Source organism: Alosa sapidissima, chromosome 9 (assembly GCF_018492685.1).
Source record: "Alosa sapidissima isolate fAloSap1 chromosome 9, fAloSap1.pri, whole genome shotgun sequence".
In the NCBI taxonomy this organism is placed as follows: Eukaryota; Metazoa; Chordata; class Actinopteri; order Clupeiformes; family Clupeidae; genus Alosa; species Alosa sapidissima.
Window position 1 is genome coordinate 35,590,646 of NC_055965.1, and position 25,487 is coordinate 35,616,132.

General features: G+C 41.2%; 2 protein-coding genes across 11 annotated transcripts in view; one reads left to right on the plus strand and one right to left on the minus strand.

Moving 5' to 3' along the window:
- Positions 1-25,487, minus strand: part of LOC121718788 (NACHT, LRR and PYD domains-containing protein 3-like) — a 1,510,793-nt gene that overhangs the window by 1,326,034 nt on the left and 159,272 nt on the right. The gene's annotated exons all lie outside the window — the stretch shown is intronic.
- Positions 227-20,735, plus strand: LOC121718899. Its single transcript, XM_042104317.1, has 8 exons — positions 227-314; positions 3,316-3,593; positions 3,636-4,123; positions 4,438-4,561; positions 4,776-4,848; positions 13,358-13,625; positions 15,424-15,571; positions 20,328-20,735. The coding sequence occupies exons 1-8, from the start codon at positions 231-233 to the stop codon at positions 20,434-20,436; spliced, it is 1,572 nt and encodes a 523-aa protein (XP_041960251.1). The 5' UTR covers positions 227-230; the 3' UTR covers positions 20,437-20,735.

A 25,487-nucleotide genomic window follows, 5' to 3' on the forward strand; every position in this document is an offset into this window, starting at 1 on the left:
TGTGTGTGTCTGTCTGAGAGAGAGAGAGAGAGAGAGAGAGAGAGAGAGAGAGAGAGAGAGAGAGAGCATAGATGACCCATACATGTTTACTTTGGAGTGCTTAAAAAATAATAACATTTCCTCATTCCCTAAAAGCCTTATCCAAACAAAGGAATGAAATGAATGTTGCATGAAAGGAATGACTGCTGCTTGGTCACAGGTCCCACACACACACACGTATGAACGTGCACATGCAAACACACACACGCACACGCACACATGTGCACACACACAAACTCAAACATTCACAGTTACAGCTCTTCTCTCTACCAGAGGTAAGACAGTAATTCTCTGCATGATGACCATATAATGCTATTTAACTATATATATATATATATATATATATATATATATAAGGGATGGATGGCTTATGAGCTGGGCTAGCATGCAGTAACTTGAGCAAGGCAATTAACCCTAAGTTGCTCCAGGGACAATGTAGTCCCTTGTAATAGAATTGACATATGTAAGTCACTTTGGATGAAAAGTGTCTGTTAAATGATTAAATGTATATATCTGTACAGTAACAGTGTGACTGGTGTGTGTGTGTGTGAAATGTTCTCAATAATGTTAGATGACCTAAGATGAGGAATAAAGCGTTCAGTTTTTACAGTAAATGGATGGCTTCATTCTCTTGGGGGTGTGTGATATGAAGTGTAGGATCTAACTAATAGCCCGAATGATAACATAGTGGTGGTGGTGGGGGGGGGGGGGGGGGGGCTGTGTGACGTGAAGTGTAGGATCTAACTAATAGCCCGCTTGATAACATCACTGGCCAGAAAGTATAGTTTTTTTTGTAACTGTGGTGGTGTGGAGCTGTATGTGTAACTTGTTTTTTAATTGTCTATGTATGAGCTGTGTATGTGTAATGCAGTGATCGTGAAGCCCAAGACAAATTTCCCCTTGGGGACAATAAAGTATACTTTACTTACTTACTTAGTTTCACTATTTAACAGACCTGCAGTCTGTCTCTTTTAGTCTGTAGAAAATCACTTGTCATTTGTGTTTTAAGAATGTTTGATAAATAGATAGATAGATAGATAGATAGATAGATAGATAAATAGATAGATACTTTATTGATCCCCAAGGGGAAGTTCAAGTTAAACTTTTGATTTATTGATAAAGAGGAACATCTAATGTGTGGATGGCTAAATGTTCTGATTTATTGATAAAGAGGAACATCTCTAATGTGTGGATGGCTAAATGTTCTGATTTATTAGCATCTAATGTGTGGATGCCTAAACGTCCTGATTTATTGATAAAGAGGAACATCTAATGTATGGAGCATCTAATGTGTGGATGGCTAAACGTTCTGATTTATAGATAAAGAGGAACATCTCTAATGTGTGGATGGCTAAACGTTCTGATTTATTGATACAGAGGAGCATCTAATGTGTGGATGGCTAAACGTTGGTGTACTGCCACTGCTAGTTCCAGTTAGCAAAATTTGGACTAGACTATATAATTACATTGAGCTAAATAAACATGGTGAAAATACACATCTTGGCGAAAATACGCATCATGGTGAAAGTTAAAAGGACACAAAGCACATAAATCAAGTGATAATAATATGGGCAGCACAAAAGAGAAAACAAAACAGACACGGCTGATATTCCAAGTAAAACAGGATCTGTTGTGTGGGAGGTGAATATGACGGATACCTCATACATACCTTGCCCTCATTTGACCTGGGTCTGGTGTTCCTGATATGCGGCAGGGTGTTGACAACTATGCTATTCGTTTCATCAACATGTTGGCGACAGCAATGCCAGCCAACAGAAACTCTTGATGGCAGACTGCCATCAGTGTCTGGACTGCCACATAGATAGATATGTTCTTTCGAAATCTCCACAGGTCGCAAAACCAGCACCCGGAAATCAAACTTTATAATGGTCCCCCAATACACACACACACGTTGTAAACTCTGGTGGCGTGTTTTATAAAGATGCCCCCAAACTGTTATACTGTAGCTGCCTGACTTCTCTAGCTGTTGGCTGCAGCAACTCGAGGTACCACTATTTTTTTTTTTTTCATACCGACAGTACTCGGTGACCTTGACAAACAGAGATCTATGTGAAAAATTAAGTTCTTCTTTCAGTGCATAAGGTTCACTTCTTTTGTTTTGTGTGCCTGCTGCGTCTTGTGTTTTTGCAAAGGCAGCCATAGCGACTCGAATTGAAAAAAAGTTCAACTCAAAGCGGAAAAGTGCTCCCGTTTTTTTTTCATACCGACAGTACTCGGTGACCTTGAGAAACAGAGATCTATGTGAAAAATTGAGTTCTTCTTTCAGTGCATAAGGTTCACTTCGTGTGTTTTGTGTGCCTGCTGCGTCTTTGCAAAGGCAGCCATAGCGACTCGAATTGAAAAAAAGTTCAACTCAAAGCGGAAAAGTGCTCGCGTTGAAAACATAGTGCGTTTCACATTTCATAAGCAGCAAAGCGTGTCCTGTCTCATCGCCCTCTTGTGCATAAGTAAGAAAAGCTCGGTCCGTCATGCTCCTGCCATGTTTTTAAAGGAAAACCCCTTTTTCACATAGATCTGGGCCTGAGATTGTAAGTCTTCACCCAGACCCAAATGAGATAAATCCGACCAAATTATCAGCATACAACTCAAGATCAGATATCACCATGTCACCAGACCCAAATCAGATACAACTCGAACAGTCAAGTTAGCTCATGTAGGGGGGGAGGGGGGGCATACAGGACGCGCTTTGCCACTTGTAAAACGTGCGGTGCACTATATTTTCATAAAAATGTGATTGACTTTGACCAATTTTCAATTCAAGGCAGTCAGACAAAAACGCCACTGCAAAAACGGGAGGAGCAGTAGGCGCAAAAAAATCCCAAATACGAAACCACATAATACGAAACTAAAGCCAATACAAAATAACATATACAAAAGGCACACCTCACTACAACATCCTGTCTGATCGCCTGCTAACTCTATTGCCCAACTGTGTTGTCCATCTTCTTGACTTGACTTCCCTGGTAGTGGCAGTTCAATATACTGCTGTCTCTAATGTCCCTTGTCCAGTTACTCATTAAATGCTCTTTTAAAAGAAAGAGGGTTTTGCATCTGAACTCGTATATGTATATTGTTGTCTATGTTGTACAGTAAGTGTATTACTATTGTCTGTTGAATGTTTTACTACTACATGTCTATTTGTACTACTACATGTCTATTTGTTGAATGTACAGAGTTTAACTCCTACTGAAGTCAAATTCCTTGTATGTACTTGGCCAATAAAACTGATTCTGAACAGTTTGCTGTTCTTCCCAGTCGTTTGACAGCTCCAAAGGTCATCCAAGCACAACAGATCAGAAGTCATTGATTGCCTTCAGTCTCAGCCAGCAATCCAATCAGACATCACTGATTGTCACCAATCTCAGCCAGCGATCCAATCAGACATCACTGATTGTCACCAATCTCAGCCAGCGATCCAATCAGACATCACTGATTGTCACCAGTCTCAGCCAGCCTCCAATCAGACATCACCGATTCTCATCAGACTCAACCAGCCATCCAATCAGAGATCACCGATTCTCATCAGACTCAACCAGCCATCCAATCAGACATCACTGATTCTCATCAGACTCAACCAGCCATCCAATCCAATCACAGCTGATGGATCAGTCTGACGGTCCGGCATCACAGACCCCTACATCTGTCCATTCTAAAGCCAGCGATGACCGGCCTCCAATGGCCGCCGAACATGACGTCATCAACCAGGAGTCCATCACTATCACCACAGATGGACAGACATCAACAGAAATCCAGTCTGAAGACACAGACCCAAAAGCCGACACCAACAGCACGCCTGAAGATTTGGATCGACAGTCTTCAACAACTATCCAACCTCCAATCAGTGATCCACATGTGACTATGGTTACCACCCAAACTCCAGTCAGTGATCCACATGTGACTATGGTTACCACCCAACCTCCAATCAGTGATCCACATGTGACTATAGTTACCACCCAACCTCCAATCAGTGATCCACATGTGACTATGGTTACCACCCAAGCTCCACTCTCGGACCAACAGTCTCCAGTACCCAATACGGCAGTGACCAGTGGGCAAGGTGAAGGTGCAAATACTTTTTTGTTTCTGTCCTGAGGTTTCTGCAAATGTTAGCAAATGTTTGGTACACTAAGGTAACATGTACTTTTATAGCAATGTATAGACAAGTCCTTATATACTCACATACAAACATCTTGCAATTATATTCATGTGTTGGTACATACAAATTACATAATAATATTACATGAATCGTCAAAAACCCAAGTACCATGTAAACATTGTTACTTGTACACACACACACACACACACACACACACACACTCACACACACATGCAGACCTGTGTTTCCTGGTATTTCATCATGAGAGATATTCCTGACAGAGAAGAAGAGTGACACCTTTCTGCAGCGAATGAAGAATGCAGACACGATGGGCGAGAAGTTTAACGAGGTCAAGACATCCATGACCCACGGGGCACAAAAGATTGGGGGAATGATCGATGAGAAGTAAGTCAGTGTGTGTGTGTGTGTGTGTGCTTATGTGTGTGTGTGTGTGTGCTTATGTGTGTGTGTGTGTGTGTGCAAGAGAGAGGTCAAGACATCCATGACCCATGGAGCACAGAAGATTGCGGGAATGATCGATGAGAAGTAAGTCAGTGTGAGTGTTTGTGTGTTTGTGTGTGTGTGTGATCTTCACCTTTGGTGTAATTCCTTTTGACAGGATTAGATCTTTAAATGCGCACAAAGATCCCCAGATTACTATGGTACCTGCAGAGGGCACACCTGTAGCACAGGTAAGAGTTACAACACTAAAACAGGTGAGATTAACAGCACTAACACGTTAGATCAACAGGGTTAACATAGGTGAGATTAACAGAGTTAACCCATGTGCGATTCATAACACTAACAGAGGTGAGATTAACGGCGTTAACACATGTGAGATTAACAACACTAACACAGGTGATATTAAAAGAGTTAACACAGATGAGATTAACAGCATTAACACATGTGAGATTAACATAGTTAACACAGGTGAGTTTAACAGAGTTAACACAGGTTAGATTAACAGCACTAACTCAGGTGAGATTAACAGATTAGCACATGTGATATTAACAGAGTTAACACTGATGAGATTAACAGCACTAACACAGGTAAGGGTAACAGCGTTAAAATAGGTAAGATTAAGGCGAGACACGGCAGGTGAAAACATTGTTTTTTCATGCACTGGTCAATTTCGAGATTTTGGGCTAATTTGCTACCTTAGCATGTATTCATTCACACTACTACAACAACAAAGCCCGATTTACACATTTAGGTGTTTATTTCATTACATTTTGTCTACTCGCGCCTGTATATTTCTCCTAAATTCACCAAAAGTTAGTCTTCTAACGTTTCATGCTGTACCGCGACCCTGCTACAAAACATAACATGTGTAGTACCGTTGGAAAGCTCTGTTTTTCCTGCATGACGTTGTGCTATCCAAATATGGACACTTCCTTTGTAACCGCAACCAATCGCGAAAGTTCAAAGGCGAGTCTAGGCTGAGAACGGAATCTCTTGTCTGTGTTTCCAAGGCTGTTTTCTCAAATTGAGTTTTTCTCATTTTCCAGTAGATACAGCTCAGCCTATGTACACCAAACTTTCCAGATATACACTTAGCAGTGCTCTGAAGATATTTACAGAGGGATTTGTTAATGAATCATTCCTGGCCTGATTTATGTGACATTTTATTCCAAAATATATGGCAAAAATCGATTTTTTAAGGCTATGGACAGTATATTCTGATTTCCTAGGTAATGAAAGCAGATATCCTGAAATCCCTCTGTAATTTTATTTTTATCTTGTATGCAAACAAAATGAAAAAATAATTTTGCACCTGGCTTCATCATATGTTCAGATCTATCTACCGAAAATATATGCGCGCATATTTAATGAGATAGTGCCTAATTTGCATAATTAGACATTCGAATTTCAAAAACTTGTAATACATTTTTTGTTCATACTTGTGTAAGTAATCAACTGAGGAAGTTTCATGGTGATGTCTATTATTTTAAAATTTTACCCTATTCACCTGTAGTGTCTCGCCTTAACAGAGTTAACACAGGTGAGATTACCAGCATTTACACAGGTGATATTAACTCATTGAATGCCAAGCTGTTTTCGGAAGCTTTGTCCTAGAGTGCCAGCAATCTAGACCATTGTTGATGATTTTTGTACAGCCACAGCATATTCTGTGTTATAGCTATGAACACATACAATAGCTCGTTTGAAAGGTGAGCGGTGGCGGAGCTAGACTTTTACCCTTGGGGTGGCCAGAGGGTGGCCAAAGCTATTTCAGGGGGTCCACAGACTACAACAATGAATGTTCAAGAAACACAATCAATTGCAATCAAAATCTGTAAATGTTGAAATGTTTTCATGAAGTACATCTTAAGCACACAGGAGATTTGTGTATAAAATCTACAGTTTATTAACAATGTTAATACAAAACGTACAATATGTAAATAAATAATAATAATAAAAAACAAACAAATTCAAAACAATTTGACCTCATTTTGACATGAACTGATATGACATGATTTTTTAACCATGACCAGAGGAACAGTCTGATTACCAAACTAAACTTGTAGAACAGTGTAGGCCCTAGTCATGACAGTAATTAAGTCCCAGATGTGATTCTTTTCAGGATTCTGCTTCTTAAATTGTGCACTTCAACTTAGACAGACAGACACAGACACACACACACACACACAAAGCTGAGCACACTAGAAAGAATCACTAAATGAACCATACTCTCACACCTAGGAGAAAGCCATGGGCCCCAACTCAAGATGCAGTGTGAAAAAAAGACACCCACATAGCACCCCAAAACTAACACAGAAACACACACACAGACAGACAGACAGACAGACAGACGCTCACACAGCACCCCAAAACTAACAAAGACACAAGTGATTACTTTCTCCTCACTGAGTCAGAAGTGTAGACCACTTGTCAGTCCAACGGCAATCTGAGCAGAGAAAGAGACAAAGAAATCAGAGCATTGTTCAAGGTACTTTCCAAATTCCAGCAAAACCAAAATAGCTTAAGTACAAGTGTGAGAACTTCACAATTTCCAAATATTAGGTCCAATGAAAGCTGATATGGTTGCCCGTCAGATCTGGTTGGAATTTAGAACTTGGTTTGGGAGGAAAACACCCCTGTTCTCTGCTGTACTATTTTATGCACGGATATAAGTTTAATGACATATTAAATGCTTTCATTTTTGAGATACTTCATCAGTTACAGTTTTGTAAATGTATGTATGTAAATAAATAATAATAATAATAAAAAAAAAAAACATAATTTCTAAACAATCTGACCCCATTTTGACATGAACTGACATGACATGAAGTAGTGCAGTTTGTTTTAACCATGACCAGAGGAACAATCTGATTACCAAACTAAACTTGTAGAACAGTGTGTAGGGCCTAGTCATGGCAGTAATTAAGTGACAAACTATCTTAACACAAGTTCAGAAGAGGTTGGCTGCAAAGATTATGCAGACTGTTATGATTAAATGACACAAGCGCACGCATTATCAGAATCATATGCCAGACGCTTTAGGCCAGCGATCCTCACTATTTTTTTCACAAGAGCCACATTGGCAGTGCAAGATCAAAAGGAGAGCCACTTTTATGACAACATACTAAGTCACCTTTGCAAATGTGCATTTCTACATATAAATTGGACATCCCACAAAAAAGAAATAACACAGCCATACATTTTCATTTAAGACCATATTTACTTTAACATTGGGATGAGAGGAAGCTGACATGCATGTCCTTGACTTTCTTCATGTTGTATTTGTAGCATTAGTAGTAGCAGGTTTAACAATACCCCCTTTAGGAAACACCATTAAGGCTTAATAACTTCCTTTCACCTTCATTATTTAGGTGAAGAGAGAAGTATAATTCAGATCTTTGCGTTTTTGTAGTGCAGTATTGTATGTTTATGAAGCACATTTGAAAAAATGCACTGGCTGTGTTGCCACATAGCCTACAGTGGGTCCCATTTAGAAGTGGCCACTTCATCCGCACGTTCAGTGATTCACGCAACTGCGTTAAATGTATTAGGCTACAACTTATCGCCACGAAGTGGCAGTTTAAGTCCGCTGTAGCATTGCCAGTAAACGGCAGCAGATTTCATTCAAAGGCGTTGCAAGTGGCAGTGAGATACTGTAAGTAGAACGAAACTAAAGATCACCTCGTTGAAGTGATACAGTAGACTAGTCTGTCTGTTCTTTGGTCTTGGATTTTGAGAAAGAAGTTTCTAAATAGATGCGACTCATACTCCTTATAGTCCGGAAAACACGGTATGTATACGACTATGCTACATAACAATCTGATGTGAAATGCATGTTGGCTGATACTAACAGTTAGCTGCTACAGGCGACATGAGATGTAGCTAGGCTACTAACGTAATGTTAAGGTTACCTTGATAGGCTACTCGTGGCTTGTAGGGGAACATATCACAGAAAAATTTAACTACAGAAAACGTTCTCCTAACTTAACATAAAAGTGACTTTAAACAATGATTATTTACAAAAGAAAACTTACCTTAGAACGTGTATTTCACTGTCCGTCAAGTAGGCTGCTGCTGTCCTGTGCAAAAAATCCTCCCTGTCGCAATACGTTAGACCGGCACATCCGGGAACTTGACTCGTGACAAACGTTCCCGCCCCTTTCGGGGGGAAAACAAACAACCCCTCTCATTAACTCCAACGCAAATTAGGGTCAATAAACGTAATTCGTACAGAAATCGCAGGAGTAAATAATAACAAAAAATACCACAAATCAATATGACCACTCAATACATAACCACTTTGCCGGTCGTTGACCGTGAAAGATACCTACAAAAGCTTAATTCAATTAATATAAAAACATGTCCCTTCCCACACAGCAAAAGGACTCCGCCGCGGAGGTATGACGCCTTCCGGAACGGACCCGCGAAACGGACCCGTATCGGAGTCCAGATGCTCTCAGGAACGGATCCGCTACGAAGGCGAATCGCGGACCCGCCGTGGCTCCGCACTGCATCCACTCCGCATCCGCGATTAAAACCTTACCTCCGCGGCGGGTCCGTTTGGGATCCGCAAATTGATACATACATCCGCCGCGGACCCGCAACGGACTCAAAGGCTCATCTGACCCGGGTCCGTTTTGGACCCGTTTATCTCATTTTCACAATTCCTTCTGTTCTTGCTGTAGGATAAAACTAGGCAACTATAGGATAAAAGTAAAACTATCACTAGGCTACTACAGCAATATAGGCCTACGATTATTCTGCATTGCCTCGTATTTTTAACTTAACAATACTGTCAATAAACCTAACAGAAAAGGCTTAAGTCAAGACATCAATTTACTGTACAAACGTGATCACTACTCAATGGAAATATAAAATGGACATTTATGGAAAGTTACAGGTTATAAGCTATTCTGTTTTTGTTAAGTAGCCTACATTGCCTAGGCTACTTTACATTCATTTTGTGGTCAAAACCTAATTTAGTGCTTTATAGGCCTAGGTCAGTGCAGACATGAAATATTTTATCTAATAGGCTACAACTTCAATGAAATACTGCGCTATGCACAGCTAAAATATCAGAAAATGAATAACTGGTGAATGACAAGAAGTTCAATAAAAAGATTGTTTAATGTTTATTTCTCCTATTACTCCATTTGTGTGGATGGAGGCGGAACACATCTCCTCGTTGCCCGATCCACCGCCGGTTGAAACACCTGATTGCGTGTTTGGTGACCTCAGTGTCCGTGGCAGACTGTGTCACCATGTTTTTCCTCACAGCACCTGTAATCAAACAGACAGATATGTTTATGTTTATGGTATGTATGGTAGTACCTCTCACCTTGGTCACAAAGATGAAGGCCTTAGGACTGAACACCATCCTGTGTCACTGGATATTTGACTTCCTCACCAACCGTTCACAAGTGGTTAGAGTGGGGGGTCTGACATCTGACTCATTAACCATCAGCACTGGTGCTCCCCAAGGCTGTGTTTTGAGTCCACTGCTGTACAACATCTACACACATGACTGCAAAGCCAACAGTAGTCATACCTCCATCATCAAGTTTGCAGATGACACAGTGATCTTGGGCCTGATTAGTAACAACAATGAACAGTTCTACTTGGATCAGGTTGATGAGGTGGCACAGTGGTGTCAATCTAACAGCTTGACACTGAATATCAATAAAACCAAGGAAATGGTAGTGGATTACAGAAGGCAGCAGCAGAACTACAGTTACACCCCACTAATGATCAGCGGGCAACCTGTAGAGAGAGTCACAAGTTTTAAATACCTTGGTGTCCACATTACTGAAGACTTAACATGGACTGTTAACACTCAATATGTTCTGAAGAAGTCCAGACAACGACTCTACTTCCTTCGTCAGCTAAGGAAATTCAAAGTTTCTACATCCATCATGAAGGCCTTCTACACTTCAGCGGTTGAGAGTGTTCTAACTGGTAGCATCATCACCTGGTATGGGAACTCCACAGTTAGAGATTGTAGTACTCTGCAGAGAGTAGTGCGCTCAGCTGAACGTACTATAAGAACTCAACTCCCTGCTCTACAAGATATCTATTCCAGAAGAGTACTCCTAAGAGCCCAAAAGATTCTGAAGGACTCTTCTCATCCTAACAATGGATTATTCCTACCGCTGAAATCAAGAAGACGCCTATGTAGTCACAAAGCCAGAACTGAGAGACTCAGGAGAAGTTTTTATCCCCAGGCCATCCGAACTCTGAACTCACACTATACTGACTTTGCACACATTCACTCCTCAGCACTCTCAAACATTTCCCAACTCTGAACTCACACTATACTGACTTTGCACTCATTCACTCCTCAGCACTCATGACCCCCCCCCCACACACACACACACCCACACACACCTACAAGACTTTTAGCACTTTTACACTTTTACATCCCTCTCCCTATGCTACAGACCTTTTATTTATTTTCTTATTTCATCACACGTCAAAACACACACACACACACACACACACACACACACACACACACACATATCTGACTTTCTCCAACTTTTGCACACTTTTTATTTATTATTTTTGATTTCTCCTCCATCTACCCATGTCCTTGATTGCCTAGCCTTTCTTCCCCCCCACCCCCCACCCCACCCCACCCCACCCCCATCCCCAACACACACACTTACATCATCAGGTGAGACTTTAAGCTCTCAGTGGGTGCTCAGTGGGTGTTTTGAGCTGACGTGCATGCGTCACTGATTCAACCCAAAGCGGCAACCGAGTTATGATAAAATGTCCAGATTGTGCGTTTTCATGAGTTTTCGATGGTCATATATTTCATTTCCATTCACAGAGTTCCCAAAATCACATATAAGGTGTGTTAGTGTGTCTAGTTTCGTAATGTTTTTAAAAAAGCTAAAAACGTAATATTACGTTTTTGGCACTCAACGCATGGGAAGGAAAAACGTAATATTACGTTTTTGGCACTTAACATACAGTAGTTAACACAGTTAAGAGTTACAGCTCTAACACAGGTGATATTAATAGTGCTAATACATGTGAGGGTAATATCACAACTGAGATTAGCAGCATCAATACCGAGAGTCAGAAATATACCGGTAGCTGGAATAGCATTAATCAGGAAACTTGAGATTAGCAGCATCAATACCGAGAGTCAGAAATATACCGGTAGCTGGAATGGCATTAATCAGGAAACTTGAGATTAGCAGCCAGCATCAATACCGAGAGTCAGAAATATACCGGTAGCTGGAATGGCATTAATCAGGAAACTCTTTAAGGGGTCAGGAAGCCTAGCTATTTAGCTAAATAGAACGTTCATAGCAACATTATCAGTTGCCACCTAGCATGTTTTAACACTCACTACTTTGGGATACTCGTGTTTTTGAGTTGGAAAAGCATGTCAGTGTGAATGCCGTTTAATCATTAGGTCAGTAAGACATTAACTCATCATTAGCAGGGCATTAACCCTTAGAACTCCTAATGCACCCTTGGGAAATGACTGACTTCAACAGACTTACACTCGTTGTCCGGAAGTGGTTTTCGGATCCATGAAGTAGAACCAACATTATTGGCATGTAATGTATGTTATGTAATGCAATTTTAGTGGGGGAAAACTCACAAAACATAATATTTCAACAAACCAACCAGGAAGTATACTCAAATGGCCGTAAGACATTTGTATGGAAGTCATTTCCTGTCCAGGGATGGGTAGATTAACTAGATCAGCAACAGCGCCATCTATCCATAGACCGTAATCCGGTGACTTGCATTATAGAAAGTAGTTTCAACATGACTTTGAGGAGGGATATCTCTGACATATCTTTGATAGAAAAATGTAAATGGTATTTATTTCAGAATTCAGAACCCTTGCAGAACCCTTGCAGTTGGCAAGTCTGGCAGATTGAGGGGACTTAGCCTAAATGTTTAATGTTTACAACTCTCATGCCCCTCCCCCACTGCCACCGAGCACCCTCTCATCGAGTTTGTGCTCATCAGTGCGCATCAGACTGCACCAGACTGTAATTGACAGTCAGATCTCACACAGCCCTGCTCTGATTGGACCAGAAGAACCGGGAGATGTGGATTTTTGCAAAACAAATAACAGGCTCTAGGTGGAAGTAGAATCTGTCTGATTTATGTTGTTTTGCTGGAGTATATTGTCGGTTTCAGTGAATATGATCAAAAAAATCTTGCCAACTGCAGCTTTAAGGATTAACTCATCTTTAGCAAGACATTAACCTATAATTAGCAGGACATATCTTCATTAACAATACATTCACTTTTCATTAACAATACATTAACTCATCATTAGCAGGACATTAACTAAGTATAAGTATATATAAGTATATATACTCTTTTGATCCCGTGAGAAATGTGGTCTCTGCATTTATCCCAATCCGTGAATTAGTGAAACACAGTCAGCACACAGTGAACACACAGTGAGGTGAAGCACACACTAATCCCGGCGCAGTGAGCTGCCTGCTACAACAGCGGGGCTCGGGGAGCAGTGAGGGGTTAGGTGCCTTGCTCAAGGGCACTTCAGCCGTGCCTACTGGTCAGGGTTCGAACCGGCAACCCTCCGGCTACAAGTCTGAAGTGCTAACCAGTTGGCCACGGCTGCCCCAAACTAATCATTAGCAAGACATTAACTAATCATTAGCAATACAATCACTCATCATTAGCAGGACATTAACTAATCATTAGCAAGACATTAACTCATATCGTCTCCTGTCCCATTAGACAACCTGCTTCATGCCTCCTGCCGTTGTCCAAGCACAGACTCTACAGTCTTCCACGGTAACGCAGCCTCAGGTTGAGTACACACAATCTCCCATTGAAACACAGCTTCAGCCTGCATATGCACAGTCTCCCATGGAAACCAAGAATCAGGCTGCAACCATGGAAACCTCACCCCAGTACATGCACCCCCAGGGTCCGGCTGTGGTACAACCCCAGACCATAAATCCCCAGGTGATGGCGGCTCCTTATAACCAGTTTCAGAATCAAGGTGAGCTGAGATCAGTCTTGTCTCAACCCCATAGAGCAGTGTTTCTCAAAGTGTGGTCCGCAAGCTGAGATCAGTCTTGTCTCAATCCCTTAGAGCAGTGTTTCTCAAAGTGTGGTCCGCAAGCTGAGATCAGTCTTGTCTCAATCCCTTAGAGCAGTGTTTCTCAAAGTGTGGTCCGCAAGCTGAGATCAGTCTTGTCTCAATCCCTTAGAGCAGTGTTTCTCAAAGTGTGGTCTCGTCTCAATCCCTTTCAGTGTTTCTCAAAGTGTGGTCTCGTCTCAATCCCTTTCAGTGTTTCTCAAAGTGCGGTCCGTCTCAACCCCTCAGAGCAGTGTTTCTCAAAGTGCGGTCCGTCTCAACCCCTCAGAGCAGTGTTTCTCAAAGTGTGGTCCGTCTCAACCCCTAAGAGCAGTGTTTCTCAAAGTGTGGTCTCGTCTCAATCCCTTAGAATAGTGTTTCTCAAAGTGTGGTCTCGTCTCAATCCCTTAGAGCAGTGTTTCTCAAAGTGTGGTCTCGTCTCAATCCCTTTCAGTGTTTCTCAAAGTGTGGTCTCGTCTCAATCCCTTTCAGTGTTTCTCAAAGTGCGGTCCGTCTCAACCCCTCAGAGCAGTGTTTCTCAAAGTGCGGTCCGTCTCAACCCCTCAGAGCAGTGTTTCTCAAAGTGTGGTCCGTCTCAACCCCTAAGAGCAGTGTTTCTCAAAGTGTGGTCTCGTCTCAATCCCTTAGAATAGTGTTTCTCAAAGTGTGGTCTCGTCTCAATCCCTTAGAATAGTGTTTCTCAAAGTGTGGTCCGCAAGCTATACCAAGTGGTCCGCCAGCAGACGTGGTAAAATATAATATAGATGAGTTGTTTGCCATATTGAACCAGCTTGTATGCAAATCCAAACAGTTAAATAAGCTATGCCAGTTTAAATCATATGAATCCTCTGACACAATAAGCAAGGTGCAAAGACCATTAGCAAGGTGGTTCAGTGAGTAGGCTTATTGTGTAGGCCTAATATGCTGTTGAAGTAGATCTACTCTTTTTCTTTTTAGCTAGGTGGTCTGTGAGTTTTTTTTATTGGCTAAGTTGTCCTTGGTCTGAAAAAGTTTAAGAAACACTGCCTTGGAGTTAAAATGTTCTACTCTCATTCTGTATAGTTCTGAGATATACTGTATATGTGTAACAAGTCTTTTTATATAAAAAAGTCCAACAATGTGAGTGACTTTTGAACTGACGGTCATATTTAAATTTGCAGTGGTCTCTTAATTTTGAGAAACCATAGGATGACATCAGAAAAATGTGCAGTGGTCTCTTATTTTTTTTCCAGAGCTGTACATGATTCTGCAGATTCTGTGGTGGTGATGGTGTATGCAAGTTCTGGGGTGGTGATGGTGTTAATATGTATATCTGGCTCTACAGGTTCTGGGGTGGTGATGGTTTATGCAGGTTCCGGGGTGGTGATGGTGTATGCAGGTTCTGGGGTGGTGATGGTGTATGCTGGGGTGGTGATGGTGTATGCAGGTTCTGGGGTGGTGATGGTGTTAATATGTTGTGGCTCTACAGGTTCTGGGGTGGTGATGGTGTATGCAGGTTCTGGGGTGGTGATGGTGTTAATATGTTGTGGCTCTACAGGTTCAGGGGTGGTGATGGTGTTAATATGTTGTGGCTCTACAGGTTCAGGGGTGGTGATGGTGTTAATATGTTGTGGCTCTACAGGTTCTGGGGTGGTGATGGTGTATGCAGGTTCTGGGGTGGTGATGGTGTATGCAGATTCCGGGGTGGTGATGGTCTTAATATGTATATGTCACTCTACAGGTTCTGGGGTGGTGATTGTGTCCGGTAGCCTTGGTGACCAACCGAGTGTGACAGTTTGCCCTAACTGTGGGAAACGTGTTATGACCAGGGTGGTCTTCAAGAGTGGGCCGTTCTCATGGGTTATGTGCAGCACCTGCATCATTTTTGGGTGAGAACACACACACACACACACACACACGTTAGGTCAGACCTGGGTGGTCTACAAGAGTTGACACACACACACACATACACATAACAGAGAAACAGACAGATAGACAGACAGACACACACACACTTAATTTATTTACAATAATTACAATAAATATAACTAGAAATGCATTTCTTGAAGGAAATACCAGTGCATGCAAAGACCTTTCTAGGATGTTGCTAGGGTACTTAAAGTGATTGCTAAGGTCTTGCTAGGGTAGGATGCTGGGCGGTATACCGGTTCACACCGTATACCGGTGTATATTTTCGTTATGATATGAATTTTTAATATACCGGCATACCGGTTTATTTGATTACACAACGTTTGGAACGCTGCGCCGCGCGACAGTGTTTCAGACGGGACTTTTTTCACACGCACGCATGGTGCCACTGCGAGGCATAGTGAGGGTAAACACAAAACACCATAAGTTTTTCCCCTGAAGTATGACCCTTAAGGCTTAATTTCTCCTTAGGTAAGGGGTTTATTTAAGGGTGTTGCACAGAATACCTTAACTTGTTTCTTTAGTTAAGGAAAAACGTTAAGGGATACTGCATTGAAAGGGATTTGCCGTCACGAAAATTCTATTGAGATTGTTCAACAGCTGTAACTAGCTGGCTAGTAGGTGATGTCGTTAGTTAGCAACCCACCGAACACAGTGAAGTTTAATGTTGTTATCATTCATCTCACCTTAAGAATATTTGCTGAAATTATCCAGGTAGCAAGTAAAGCATGTGTTATAGACATGCACTGAGCAATACTAGCTGGCTAGTTAGAAATGATCCTGACTGTCATCAGTGCACCAAAACAAACTTTTTTGTTAATGTTTTGCCTAGCGAACCGAACCGAAGCTCATGGCAGGCTAACAAGACATCCACATCAAGTTAACGTTAGCCGACCACTGTAAACCACACAATAACAATAAGGCACACTGCAAAAACTGCTTATCTAACACAATCTAACCAAGTGTTATTAATCTTATATCAAGATAAAAAAAACTAGTTGGTATTGTTTTTAGTATAAAGACACTTACCTAGCACTTTCTCATGAAATCATTTGACTTAAAATAAGTCAAACGTTTCTTAAATTAAGACATCTCATCCTGAAAACAAGCAAATTTGTCTGCCAGTGCGTTAAGCAAATTTGTCCTAAAAACAAGCAAATTTGTCTGCCAGTGCGTTGAGCAAATTTGTCTTGATAAGACTCCTTAAAATAAGTCAAAGTCTTCTTAAATTAAGTCAAAATGATCTTTCGAGAGAGCGCTAGGTAAGTCTTTTCATACTAAAAGCAATACCAAATAGATTTTTTGATCTTAATATAAGATTATCAACACTTGGTTAGATTTAATTTTTTGCAGTGCATGTTTCTGACAGGCCTATTTGACAGAGTAAGCATATTAGCAGAGAGGTTTTATTTTAAACTGTATAATTTTCAAAAAAGTATAATTATTGGAAGTTGCACTACTTTTTGTATTGATTTTATACAAGATGTTTGTGAAATTTGCACAGTAAAAATTCTGTATTTTGACTGCAATTGTCTTGCATTCTGATTAGATTCTTCATTAGAATCATGAGTGGCTCTTTGTAAACAGCATCATTTTCTGGGGCCATGCAAAACTGCATTACCACTAGTGTGGAGTTAATCTACATCATGACAAGTAGACCTTGAATTTCCCCTGGGGATCAATAAAGTATCTATCTATCTATCTATCTAGACCATCCTTAGTCAATGTACAGCAGCAATTCCTCTCTCAACCTGTAGAAAATGCTGTGAACATCTGATTATGCATGGGGGAAAAAATACCGTCATATACCGTGAAACCGTAAGAATTTTGAAAAATACCGTGATATACATTTTTGGTCATACCGCCCAGCACTATGCTAGGGTAAACAAAGTGGTTGCTATGCTACAAAAAGTGGTTGCTAGATTGGTTGTTAAGGTAATCATGTTGGTTGCTAAGATGGTTGCTAGGTTGACATTTTGGAAGTGGTTGCTAGGTAGTTGCTCGGGTACTTGAGGTGGTTGCTAGGGTGTTGCTGAGGTATTTGGTTACTATGCTATAAAAGTGTTATTTTAAAAATAGTTTAATTGGGAGAAATAGAGACAGAGTGAGAAAGTCAAGAAAGAAAAGTGAAAGAGAGTGAGGAAGTGAAAAATAAACCATCCAGGGGCTAGACTCTCCAGTTCAATAGAGAGAGGCACAGAGAAGAGGCTCCATCCAGGGGCTAGACTCTCCAGTTCAATAGAGAGAGGCACAGAGAAGAGGCTCCATCCAGGGGCTAGACTCTCCAGTTCAATAGAGAGAGGCACAGAGAAGAGGCTAGACTCTCCAGTTCAATAGAGAGAGGCACAGAGAAGAGGCTCCATCCAGGGGCTAGACTCTCCAGTTCAATAGAGAGAGGCACAGAGAAGAGGCTCCATCCAGGGGCTAGACTCTCCAGTTCAATAGAGAGAGGCACAGAGAAGAGGCTCCATCCAGGGGCTAGACTCTCCAGTTCAATAGAGAGAGGCACAGAGAAGAGGCTCCATCCAGTTCAATAGAGAGAGGCACAGAGAAGAGGTTCCATCCAGTTCAATAGAGAGAGGCACAGAGAAGAGGTTCCATCCAGTTCAATAGAGAGAGGCACAGAGAAGAGGCTCCATCCAGTTCAATAGAGAGAGGCACAGAGAAGAGGTTCCATTCAGTTCAATAGAGAGAGGCACAGAGAAGAGGCTCCATCCAGTTCAATAGAGAGAGGCACAGAGAAGAGGCTCCATCCAGTTCAATAGAGAGAGGCACAGAGAAGAGGTTCCATCCAGTTCAATAGAGAGAGGCACAGAGAAGAGGTTCCATCCAGTTCAATAGAGAGAGGCACAGAGAAGAGGCTCCATCCAGTTCAATAGAGAGAGGCACAGAGAAGAGGTTCCATCCAGTTCAATAGAGAGAGGCACAGAGAAGAGGCTCCATCCAGTTCAATAGAGAGAGGCACAGAGAAGAGGTTCCATTCAGTTCAATAGAGAGAGGCACAGAGAAGAGGTTCCATCCAGTTCAATAGAGAGAGGCACAGAGAAGAGGCTCCATCCAGTTCAATAGAGAGAGGCACAGAGAAGAGGCTCCATCCAGTTCAATAGAGAGAGGCACAGAGAAGAGGTTCCATCCAGTTCAATAGAGAGAGGCACAGAGAAGAGGTTCCATTCAAGTTGCTGCAGTCAGTGAGAGCGCACCAGGGCTAGACTTGGACAAAAAATCGGCCCTGGCATTTTTGGCCCAGGCAGCCCACACACACTATGATTGGTCAGACACATTCCCTGCAGACAGTCCACTTATAATATGTGTGCATTCTATGCCATGAGTTGCCTAGTGTTCTGCGTTGTAATATGTGTGCATTCTATGCCATGAGTTGCCTAGTGTTCTGCGTTGTAATATGTGTGCATTCTATGCCATGAGTTGCCTAGTGTTCTGCGTTGTAATATGTGTGCATTCTATGCCATGAGTTGCCTAGTGTTCTGCGTTGTAATATGTGTGCATTCTATGCCATGAGTTGCCTAGTGTTCTGCGTTGTAATATGTGTGCATTCTATGCCATGAGTTGCCTAGTGTTCTGTGTTCCTATGATAGTTTTGGATCTTTCAAAAGGGGTCTCAAGACTTATCTGTTCAGCTTATAATTAATCCATTCTTAGAGTTATGATTTGTAAATTTATGGTAGGCTATTTGTTTATTTTATTATTATTATTCATTTGATATTGTATTGACATTATTGTTATTATTACTATTTTGATTAATATTATTGTGGATCATATTGTCCTAAGTGAGGGTCTGTGGTTCCCTTCCCCAAAATTTTGAAAATCTTGGTGTTAAAGACACCATTTTAACACAATTTGGACATAAATACCTTAACAAAGCAAGTAGGTCTCGTCTTCTGTCTAACTCAGCTAGGTGACGTGAACAATGGTCTCGCTGGAGGCAACGCAGAATGTGGGCTGTTGCGCAAATAGTCTACATGAATGAGGGAGGGAGATTATATGCATCTCCGTTAACCAAAAGATATAGTTTTGCTAACATAATTAACTTGAAATTTGTCTCCATGCAATGTACTGTCAAACAGTGAAGTGAAAAAAAAAAAAAAAGTAATCGCCATAGGCTATTTCCTACGATATCTGTTAGGCATACAAGAGGTCTCGAATTTAGACGTATTTCCTGATCGGAGAAACATTTTGTTTTATTTTTCTTTCGGTCCACGGTTCCATAATATCATTCAATTGTGCCACAAATTCACAGACAGAAGCCGGGCGTAATTTAAATGCATGGCTACGTAGACCAGCAATCTAGGCTACTCGTCGAGGAGGCGTATAGTTTGAGAAACGCTGCAGATCATAGACAAGAGAAAGCTCTGGGAACAGAACGCAGGCATGATTTTGTTGTCATAGCCGGTGTTGTAGGCTGCTGCATTGTAGGCTAGAATGGCGCTAGAATGGAAAATGAATCAATGGGCCGCTGCATGCACTGCAGTCAATAAATGTTTAAATTATTTAATCGTTTTGTAAGAAATGCAAGTTGCCTTTGTCCCCACCCCAATCTTTCAATCTCTATCTGTCTTTTGCTCTCTCTTTCCCCCTCTCCCTCCCTCCTTCTCTCTCTTTCACTCCCCCATCTCATCTCTCTCTTTCCCCCTCTCCCTCCCTCCTTCTCTCTCTTTCACTCCCCCATCTCATCTCTCTTTCCCTCTCTCTCTCACTCAGGCTGGTGTTTGGGTGCTGCGTAATTCCATTCTTCATGGACTACTTCAAAGATGCCCATCACTTCTGCCCTGAGTGCGGCAACCCCTTACATGTCCACAAGAGGATGTAACACACACATTATTATTGTCACGTCTGGGACATTTTCTTACTTTCCAGCTGTAGTTAGTTTGACATCAGAAGGGTTAGCTTCATACTGCTCCCTACTGGCCAAATGCTAGATATTATTATACTTACAGAAAGTGGGTTAGAATGTAAATTCACATCCATCTATATAAAGATAGAATTATGTGTTTTTAATCTGATTAATATACTGAATAAAGCACATTAGAACAGAAGAAAAATAGATTTATGTTTATTCGGTAAATATCATTTTTTTATTTCTGGAGATAATCAGTGAACAGTAATTAATAATTAATAGATAAAGAGATATTGCTGGGGGCAAACACCTTACTGTCTATGGGCAACACTTGCCGCCCATCAGAGACATCTAAGTGAAGTATAAGTATGTAAGTAGTATATAAGTATAAATACTCTTTTGATCCTGTGAGGGATATTTGGTCTCTGCATTTATCCCAATCCGTGAATTAGTGAAACACACAGAGCACACAGTGAGGTGAAGCACACACTAACCAGGAGCAGTGAGCTGCCTGCTACAGCAGCGCTTGGGGAGCAGTGAGGGGTTAGGTGCCTTGCTCAAGGGCACTTCAGCCGTGGATGTGGGCATGGGGATGTCTTTCACTATTGTTCCTTTCTCTCTCATTCTTAGCCTTTGACGGTTCAGTCTCATGACGTATAGGAAATGTTACATAACAGTTGCATAGCCAACACTCTTACAATAAATGGATCACTTCTGATAAACCAACACACATAAGTATTATGCCTAATTTAAACTACCACACTTACAAGAATGCTCAAGGAAGTATAGTTCATAATTAATCGCTTGTTCACACCCACTCAGACACACTGAACATAGTTGTTGTTATATTTGGCATTTGATGAATGATTATGTCTCTTACAGCAGGGGTCCCCAACCTTTTATATACCATGGACCGGTTTGATTCCCATTTTTTTTTTCACGGACCGGTGGAGGGGGGGGGGGGGGTTTGGGGATTCCATGTTCCGTGTTGTGCATGCATTACTTGAAAAGAACTAGCTCCAGTTATGTATGAACAGTGAAGGTAACGAACTCTTAAAAATGTGAAAAACGTGAACTTGAAGAAGTGAAAATTGAACAATATGAACTATGAAAATTGAACAACTTGAAGCTACATCTATCATGTGTGAACATGCTTAACAAAATATGGTAACAAAACATGGGAACTAAACGTGCATTACGAATATAATCAGTGGGAGCCCTGCTTGTTTCCCTGCAACAAGAAGGTTCCATCTGGGGGTGATGGAAGACAGTGACACCCTCAGTGTGTTTGAAATGTCCAGTCGATTGTGCAATTTGGTCTAAGTTGCAGTCATTGCCGAAAACCTGGCCTCGCATAGATACGTGGTGGGAAATGGTAACGTTTTCAGCGCTTTTCTCGGGATATTCTGCTTTGGTTTTCATCCAAAAACCCGCCAGAGAGGTTTCCTTATAGCCTACACACTCTTAAGACCACTGTCATTTGCAATTTCGATCAACTGCTCTTCCTCCTACGCTGACAAGTTAGGACTATTCGGGATATTGACAAATGGGTTGCGGACCCACTCATTGGTTTGCCGTGGATCTTTGGAGGATGGGAAGTAACGTTCAAAACTCATTTGAAAGAGCAAAAAGGTGATCGTGCACCAGCTGCGAGAGAAAGGGCCCTGCCTCAGTCTCTCCCAGAACCCCCCCTACTGTTTGGAACATATCAAATACACCCCGATCCACTCGTCGTACCCACAAATCAAGCTTGGCTTTAAATGCAGCGACTTTATCTGCCAGTTTAAAGACAGTCGTCATTTCTCCCCTGCAGTGACAGGTTGAGGTCATTAAGCAACCCGAATATGTCACACAGGTAAGCGAGTTTTGCTACCCAGCCCTCATCACTAAAATATGCAGCTAAACGGTGACTTTTTTCTGTAAGAAATCTCTGCAGCGGCTCTCGCAACTCAAACACTCTGGCCAGTGACCTGCAACCAACCAACTTGGATAGCGTACCAGTGACCCATATCCTCTGGACATATCATCAATTCGCCTATGGACAGTGCTTGCAGAAAGTGGTACCTGAGCTATTTTTTTAGCTGCAGCCTCCCCAAGGAGTTCATTGCACATGCCTTTACCAGCAGGCAGAATTAACTCTTCCCCAATAGTAAAGGGCTTCTTAGATTTAGCAATCCGACTAGCCACTATGAGGCTTTTAGCGCAGCCACGTTCACCGATGTGGTTGCTTTACGCACTAGTTTTTTGTCCTTCTTGCTCGCGTTTCTTACGCTCAAAGAACTCAAGGGGTTTGTCTTTAAGTGTAGGATGCTTGGACTATAGATGTCGAATTAGCTTTGATGGTTTCATTGCTTCGTTTGACAACTTATCGCCAAATACCACACATAAAGGACTTGGTGCATGTGAGTCACCGGTCTCTGCGAAACCATATTTTAAATATGACTCGTCATATTTCGTATTGAATGACCCCTTCTTTTTCTTTGAGGTATCTGGCTCACCATCGTCAGTGGGTATTATTGCGAATGTGACATTATTGCGAATTAAATTGAGTTTATTTAGTTTGCATGCATTTTTTTAAAACTCTTGTCGTAGGCTACGGCCCGGTTAGGAATGTCCCACGGCCCGGTGGTTGGGGACCGCTGTCTTACAGGATGACATAGGTCATAAATAACCACTTGTTTACACACACCCACCCACCCACACACAAGACACGCAAGACGTTAATGCCCAAACATAGCACACATTAATAGCATACTTTGTTGTTGTTTAGTTTGTTGTTTTTGTTTGTTGTGTTCTTTCCTACTTTGTAAACATAGCATACATTAATAGCATACTTTGTAAAGCCCCATGCCCATTGTTATTGTTGTATACTTGTTTTGTTGTTGTTCAGTTTGTTGTTTTTGTTTGTTGTGTTCTTTCTTAACTTTTCTCAGGGCTACCGTGAGAAAGAAATGAAAAATATAAATGAGACTTACCTGGTAAAATAAAATATTTTTTTTTCAAGATGTCAGTGAAAGAAACATTTGGCTGAAACTGAAAGGGGGTTATCTGACACGCACGAGACTGTTAAAGCATACTTTTTAACAGTATTTTTTTTAATTTTAACTTCTCGCATCTTGAGCTTCTCTACCATCTCTACCGTCTCCACCTATGTGACAAGTATGCTTCAACCAATGATATTTTTGAAAAGCAATTATGAGTTAAATATTAATGCTAGCCTTCTCGTGATACTTTTTAAATATTTTTTTATATTTTTAAAAAATATATATTTAATTAATTTTAACTGACCCGCCCACAAATGACCTGAATATCATTAAAATATGTTTTTTATGACTCATAACTGCGGGTCATCCGTGTGCGACCGCTCAATTTTGGTTGGACTTGCGCAACATTGACACACACACACCTACGCCTTCGCCCATCAACATGGATGGACCTGTTCTGTTTCAGGTTGTTACAGGTCCTCCAAAAACACACTCACTCACTCGCAACATATAGTGTTAGCATAGAGTTAGCCGCCATAGTTTGTGTTGGAAGGTCATTTTTAAAATATATTCCATTGCAGAATATGCAATACAAGCCATAAAATGTATTTTGTAACGCATTGCAATAGATTACTCAAAGTGAGAAACATATTTTGAATGCTTTGGATTACATGAACGTTAGATTTTATTTTTTGCTGTGTATTCCATTACTAGGCTATTTGCTTTGTATACAGGCTTGGGAATCGGTTCCAGGTTCTGGTTTGGAACCGGTTCCAAACGTTCCAATCCATCGGAATCGTAGGCCTACACGTTAACAATTCCACTAACGATTCCGAACAAAGCTTTGTTTTAGAAATGTTTACTTTTTCCAGAAATTTTAAAGCATTCAACTTCTGTATTGATAATGGCACACTTGGTAATCATTCTCTAAAACCACTTTAAATTACACTGCGTTCCAAATTATTATGCAAATGATAATTTTCTCAGATTTTCCTAAATAGTTGATGCAGTCAGATGACAGTCAGTATGATTTGTACAGTATTACATCTCTGCCTTATTCTGCCAAGCCCATTTTAGAAATGTATTTTCTTCTGCCTTGTGCTCCACATTCCGGTCAGCTAGTTCCGGCCAGTTAGCTTCATTGGGATAGCACGGCAGAAGAGGATAGAGAGGCTAGTTAGCTTCATTGGGATAACACGGCAGAAGAGGATAGAGAGGCTAGTTAGCTTCATTGGGATAACACAGCAGTAGAGGATGGAGAGGCTAGTTAGCTTCATTGGGATAATACAGCAGAACAGGATGGACAATAGCAAAGGGGTCAAGCAGGCAGACTTTACTCCTCTGAAGCAGGGTCTCCACCCGAAACGTCAGGAGAATTCTGAGAAACAATACGGTACCTTTACTCTATTTTTTTTTCATGGCAGATCGACTTCCTGGTGCCACTCGCCGAAATAAGACTATGTTACGTTATGTATGCTAATATAATTCACCATGAACATAAATAAAAGCCACCTGTTGAAACTGATCCAGATTTCTTGCAAGATGTGTAGCCTTAAGCCATCCTTACACTGGCAGACTTAGCCAGGGTCAGACTGGGAACAGAATTCGGCAATTTTCTCCTGGACCATATCTTTTCTTACTCAGGCCAGCGGTTCTAAACTTTTTTCAGTGATGTACCCCCTGTGAAATATTTTCTCAGCCAAGTACCCCCTAACCAGCGCAAAGCATTTTTAGTTGAGAAAAAAAGACTTAAAACAGAGCACTGTGTCATCAGTGTCTAATTTATTAAACTTTGGAACTGAACACATACACAATTAAAACATTTGGGAAAAAAACTATTTTTTAAATTGTATTAATCCATGACTAAATGTATTGCAAATGATTGTATATTTTGCAAATGATATGTATATTTTAAAATATCACGTACCCCCTGGAGTGCCTTCACGTACCCCCAGGGGTTACGCGTACCCCCATTTGAGAACCACTGCAGTAGACTGAATAGTGATCCACTTTCAGTTACGATTTGCCTTGTGCCAGACA